This window comes from Etheostoma spectabile, chromosome 15 (assembly GCF_008692095.1).
Source record: "Etheostoma spectabile isolate EspeVRDwgs_2016 chromosome 15, UIUC_Espe_1.0, whole genome shotgun sequence".
In the NCBI taxonomy this organism is placed as follows: Eukaryota; Metazoa; Chordata; class Actinopteri; order Perciformes; family Percidae; genus Etheostoma; species Etheostoma spectabile.
The window spans coordinates 17,987,582-17,994,127 of NC_045747.1; the positions used below are offsets into that span (position 1 = coordinate 17,987,582).

General features: G+C 40.3%; 1 protein-coding gene across 1 annotated transcript in view; it reads right to left on the reverse strand.

Annotated features, from left to right (window-relative positions):
- fam83fa (family with sequence similarity 83 member Fa) overlaps window positions 1–6,546 on the reverse strand; it is a 19,217-nt gene that overhangs the window by 9,315 nt on the left and 3,356 nt on the right. The window contains exons 2-3 of the mRNA XM_032537061.1: window positions 2,825–2,992; window positions 1,065–1,186 (exon numbers count right to left, since the gene is read on the reverse strand). Of these exons, the coding sequence (XP_032392952.1) occupies window positions 1,065–1,186; window positions 2,825–2,992 (290 nt within the window). The remainder of the gene's footprint in view (window positions 1–1,064; window positions 1,187–2,824; window positions 2,993–6,546) is intronic.

Consider the following 6,546-nt stretch of genomic DNA (forward strand, 5'->3'; position numbering starts at 1 on the left):
ACATTAATATGAGTTCCCCCAGCCTGCCTATGGTACCACAGTAGCTAGAAACGGCAATAAGTGTAGACTGAGCCCTGGGTATCCTGCTCTGCCTTTGAGAAAATGAAAGCTCAGATGGGCCCATCTGGAATCTTTCTCCTTATGAGGTCATAAGGGGCAAGGTTACCTCCCCTTTCTCTGTTTTGCCCGTCCATGAGAGAGAGACATCATGGCTTTCAAACGAGCAAAGTGAGAGTTGGTCAAGGCCACACCCCTAGCCTGCACGATGCCCCTGCACCTTGCCCCCCCCTCTCCCCCTCCAAAGCTGCAGACTCAGAAATGGCACGTACTAAGGAAAGCTCATTGTGGGACTGGCTCTAGTGGCTGGAATTCTGCACCAAGGCTGAGTTTTGGGAAAGAGACTTCAGATATGGTAGTAGAGGACCACTAAGGTCTACATAAAAGAGACCTCAGATACAGTATTAGGGGACCACTAAGGTCTACATAAAAGAGACTTCAGATATGGTATTAGGGGACCACTAAGGTCTATATAAAAGAGACTTCAGATATGGTATTAGTGGACCACTAAGGTCTTTATAAAAGCATCCAAAGAGCACCATGTCATGGGACCTTTAACACCTCTGAGCAATTTCGATCTCAGAGTGTAAAACTGTCATCAGTTTAGTTTCACATGCAAATAAACGGAACTTGCAAAATTAATAATCTGTATTTATATTGAGTGGATTGTAGCTAATACAATGGAGAAATATGTCATGTTTTGAAAAATGAGTGAAGTAATATTTATAATTATTGTCCTTTAAAAAAAAAAAAAAAAGTAGAAACAATTTTAAAAATAATTTTACTAAACCATTTCATGTTCATAAAACTATTTACTATGTACTTTTCTTACATTAATTTCTTAACATTAAAAATTAACTTTTTTTCTTCTTCTTCCTCCTACTCACAAAAAAGTAACCAGAAATAAAAACAAAGAAAAAACAGGCAGTGTTCAGTTTTGGTGTCCTGTCTCGGCTGTGAACGGCTGAATTGGGGAGTTGAAGGCCTTGCTGCATATTCATGCTCACCTGTACGACCCAAACATGACTTTCTCTCCATCCACCAGCATGTACTTAGAGCACAGAGACCCGGGCAGCTTTCCAAACGACAGGGCCAGCCCCGAACCTCTCACCATCCGCACCCGGAGATTCTGGAAAGAAACACCCGCTTGATTACACACTTGAGCCGGCCTAGCATCACACGGGTAAACCTGAGTAAACTCGCGCAGCCCCAGCGATTAAACCCTGCTGTGTCATGTATGACTGATCTGAAGATGTGCCAAGTCAAACTGAGCTGTCACACCTTGCAACCTAATGTCAACTTAAATTCAACTTAAGTCAACTAAGAAAGAAAGGACCAAACTTATACGCCACATATGTTTACTTAGGGAAAAAAAAGGAAAGGAGCCGTAAATATACAGAGTGGACACACTGGGAGGAGCTTTTCCCTCTGCCGAAGCATCGAGTTACAGTCTTTGGATCGGTTCTCAGGATCTATGAATGTTCATTTGTGAGAAGTAAGAGTAACAGAGCCCAGTGAGCTGAAAAGGCCTTTCACTGCCTTATCAACTGACACCACTACAAGCAGGTATTCCAGTGCTCCAGTTAGACTAGGCCGGAGCTACAAAACTCTGCAAACAGCAGATAAGGCCGGGTATTGTGTCCCTGTGGAGATAGGATGACAGTGTGGCCCAGTGAAACTGCTCTTCTCTCTGAACCTAGGACAGTAACTGTCATTTCTCACATTCTGCAACACATAGAATAGCTGTTAATTATTAAAAGTAAGCTGATTATGTTTAACGGTTAAATACACAGGTGGGGCAATAAGCAAGAATAATTCAACATTTCTAAATTAAAAAAAATACCCACCATTAATAATCCACTTTCAATTTTTTTCTTTTACTATTAATGAAAATTAAGTTTTTGTAATATTACCCTACTTTTCCATGGGTTGGTCAAAATAGGCGGTATGCATTTGTAATACTTGTGAGGCATGTAAATATTATTAACGAGATCAATTTCTTCTAATATGGTTCATTGTTTTGATCCAACACTACTCTTATACCAACGTAATATGTAAACATGTTGATCTTAGCTAACGTTTTTTACTGTTCGCCCAATACTCAGCTAAAGAAGTAACACAAACTGGTGGATTGGTTGTGCGATTACCCAGATTATCCTGGACACATTTCCTGGAAAAAAGGGTGGTGTTGAGTTTTTTTCTTTTTTTCTTTTCTCAATGCTTTGAGCACCACAAATGAAATTCCTTTCACCTTCATTGTGTTGCAGTAAAGGCAGAAGTATCAGTAGCCTAGCCTTGGCAAATAAACCTGAAGTAGTATACCACATGATACCACAAGGGGTAACTGAGAAAATGGGTTATTCTTTTAGACGTATGTAGTTTGAAGGCACAGACCCTTTAGAAGACCTAAATACATTTTAGAATAAAAGTATCTTATTAGGAAAATTCAAAATCATGTTTTTGTTGTTGTTGTTTTTTAAACACAACACCAAACCAAACACACTCAAGGTCATATATATATATATTGTCTTCTACTTGTCAGTATTTTCCTAAAGGTTGTGAGATATGACATGATGACATGTTTTTTTAACCCATGATAATTAATGTCGTTGTCTGCTGAAGGAAGAAGAGCATGGACCCACTGAGGTGTTTTCCTTTCTTTCCACCCATCCATCTTTATTTGCTCTTTGTGTATTGTCTTAGTGATCCTCACTCCCTCTGTAGCCCTCTGTCACGCTCTCCAGTGTTTGCTCAGCTCACTCCTCACCCGCAGATGTACAGCATTGATCTGCAGCCGAGCGCACATATCCAGGAAGTGGGGCACTCCCCTGGCCTCCAGCAAAGCGTAGACAGCCACCCCGCGCCGTGACGACGCATCCAGCAGGTCCTGGAGGATCTGCAGGTCTGTCAGGAGGTCCATGACCACGGCCACCACCTGGGGAACACAACAGGGACTGATTCAAATGCAAAGTCAAAGCCAAGGTAAACTACAGACACACAAGACAGTCAGAAATACAGATACAAATATTGATATAAATATGACTATAAATAAATTCCACATGCCATATATACATACTTACGCATGCACGGAGTGAATATTTCCATTCCATGCTTCTTTACACTTCTACTTACCAAAAATCAGAGGGAAATATTGTCCTTTTCGATTTATGATTTCCACTTAATACATTCATTTTAGCTAACTATTTGTTTTATACTTAACTAAAATATTGTGATTTTAACATTTTATCCATTGCTACACTCCCATGGGGCATTTGTTTCTGAATTATAGCCAACATACTTTTACTTTAAAAGGAGATTTTCCTTCAAAATGACTTGACTTGATTTAAACATTTTTATTACACAACTGTTGCTGGCTTTTCTAATGAGTCATTTGTTAACTTTACTTTTAACTTCTCCACCACTGCCCCACTGGACAAAGAAACTCTTTGTTGTCGCCATAACCTTCACCGAGACTACAGATGTTAGTCCATATCCTTCTGGTGGTTCTCAGATTCTTATCCCTCTCATTTGGTTTCACTGTAAACCATCCCTGACGAGGTGGGTTGGTAAAGATGTGTTTGTGTGTGGGCACTTTACTCATGTCACATTTGATGATTTCTGGCTGTTTGATAATTCACACCACATCCTTTTACAGCAGCAAATATCAAAGTGGGTGTATTGTACATAGAGGACTAGGTGGAGAGATTATATCTCCAACCTGGCCTGGGAACGCCTCGGGATCCCCCAGTCGGAGCTGGTTGATGTGGCTCGGGAAAGGGAAGTATGGGGTCCCCTACTGGAGCTGCTGCCCCCGCGACCCGATTCCGGATAAGCGGTCGAAGATGGATGGAATATCAAAGTCAAAGTACTTTTATTGGTCTCCCTAAGGAGAAATTTGTTTTGGACATTGAGTAACTTACTTTGCTGGATGAGTTACAGACACAACAACAAGCACAGGGTTAAAAAACAATTAAAAAGACAAATGTACAGTCAACATATAAGCTACTCAAGAGGCTGTGCAAATTCCAGATTTACAATTTTCTATACTAAAATAGATAAAAGCCATACTTCAAAACAAAAAACAATTTCATTCATCCATCACAATCACAGATAGACATTAAAGTAAGAAATGTAGAAGTGCAACTGCTGCAACATTAGGACTCATTAACATTTTCACCACTCCCACTGTCTGGAAACACTCCACTTACTTATTAGAAGTGTTGTGATTTAAAATTCAACGATAATTTACCGAGGCAGTTGATGATTCGGTGGAACTTGTTTTTCCAGGTGATTTAAATGTTACTCAAGACAGTTTGGATACAGTCCAGGATTAACATCGCTAATTATGTCAACAGCAGTGTCTTTCTGCCACAAGACACAAGCTACCGTACCAGAATACAGGAATCAGACCATAGTAAATGGGCTGTTCTTATATAGCACTTTCTAGTCTTAATGACTATTCAAAAGCGCTTTTTCATTTTTGTCTCATTTTTAGTATATCTTTATAATACTGTGTACTTTATTGAACAAACATGACTGTTTTTCAGTGAAGAATTTTACAGCCACAAAGTGTTGTTATATGCTTGAGTGCAATTTAGAATGATCATGTGAGGCTTTTTCTTTCTTTTTTATTTCCTTATTGAGGCTCTCTACATGTTTGGGCCTGATCCAACGGCCTCTAAACAAGTTTTCCACGCAATCACTTAGAGTGTGAGACAGCAGCTCTTAGTCAAATTTTATTAGACATCAATTATTACAAGTAAACCATCCGTGAGTCCAAATTAAGTATATGTCAACACTCATGTTATCTGGTGATCCAATGCGTATTGAGAAACATATTTGCCCAGGGAAGGAGACATTTACACGTCTTTCAGAGTAAATCCATCTGTTTTAAGACGTTTCAATTGGTTTATAGTTGGTGGCCCACCACTTTTTTTCCATATTTGATTTCCATTCAATTCCATACGGACATTGACGGTCCCCAGAGGATGAACCCTACCGACTTTGGGGAGACCCTGACTTTTTACCATTAGTGCCAACATGCGATGGACATTTGTGGTCTTGAGTGAAATTGGGCATTGAAAACCGATTCCTACTTGGAATTGTTTCAAAAAAATGACGATCCAGTAGTATCGTTTGAAAGGATTTGGTTTCATATCCGATCATCGCTTCCCTATTTAATATGCGTATGGTTTCCAAAGCGGCTGGGCGCTTGTTGTGTTGCAGCCTTGGAGCTCAGTAAGCAGCGCTCCAGTGTGGTTTTTATTTACATTGAAAAAGCGTTGTAAAACTGCAAACCACCATTGAATCAAAAATGAAACGTTCCTCTTATTTGCGTAAATAGGCAGGTGACCAGTTTCAACGCCACCCCTCAAAGAATCGCAATCAAGAATGGATGAGAACCGGAATCAGAAGAAGAATTGCAATTGGAATCAGTCCAATCATTCAAAAACGATGCCCAACCCTAATTGCCATGAACTTTAGTATGTTTCCCTCAGGATCAAGTGTAATCATTTTGCTGATCCCTGAAAGAAAATCTACTTAAAGACGTAGGAGAATGCTCTCAACACATAAAGAAACACTTCCTCCCTCAGTTTATCAGCAACCTTCACAATCTCCAAATTGGAGATAGGTGGTTTTCACTGGACAGTAATTGTAATCTGAAAATGGACTTAAGTTGTCAGACAAATGTAGCGGAGTAAAGAGTACAACCTTTGCCTCTGAATGTCGAGTAGAAGGTTGCATGAAATGGAGAGATGAAGACTACATCTCACCTGACTAGCAAAACTTCATTTTCTGCAAGGCTGTTCTTACTCTTAAATGCAGTTCAACCAGCAACACCATAAGTATCTGTCATGTAGCGATACACCTGGCCTGAAACCCATTTCTACTTGCAAACCACAGCTCATTGGAACATAAATTACACAGCTGTGCTTCATCTCTTGATTTGAGATAATCTCCTGTAGCCTTTTTCTGCTTCCAGAAGGTGTGTGCATGCCTTTCTGTAAACATAAAGACCATTTGCACTTCCCGATGCTAAAAAAGCAGAAGTACTTGGCAGGCTTTCAGGAGATGATGTACGGTAGTACTTCACCTTAAGGGGAGCAATCTCAGCTTGCTGTGAGTTGGTTACTGTAAATAGATATTAATGAGGATTAACTTATGCGTCATGATATGTCCAATTATTCACCAACAGCTCTGCAGCTGTCCACTTTCAAAGAGCTCTGACCAACCAGTCCCTCAGACAGGCAAACAGTTGGTTCCGAACACGTTTACTGTCTGTCCTCCACACCTCGAAAAAGAGAAACCGTGGTTTTGTGCCAGTTTGAACAAACCCTATCACTTTACCCTGCAACTGCAGCATCTGGTGCTGCATGTCTCACCAATCACAGGGGAGAGTTCTCTCCTTGCATACCTGGGAGGTTATCCAATCAGAGGCGGCTGTGGGAATTTTTGAGTGGGTGAGGGAAAAATAAAGAAGCACCAATC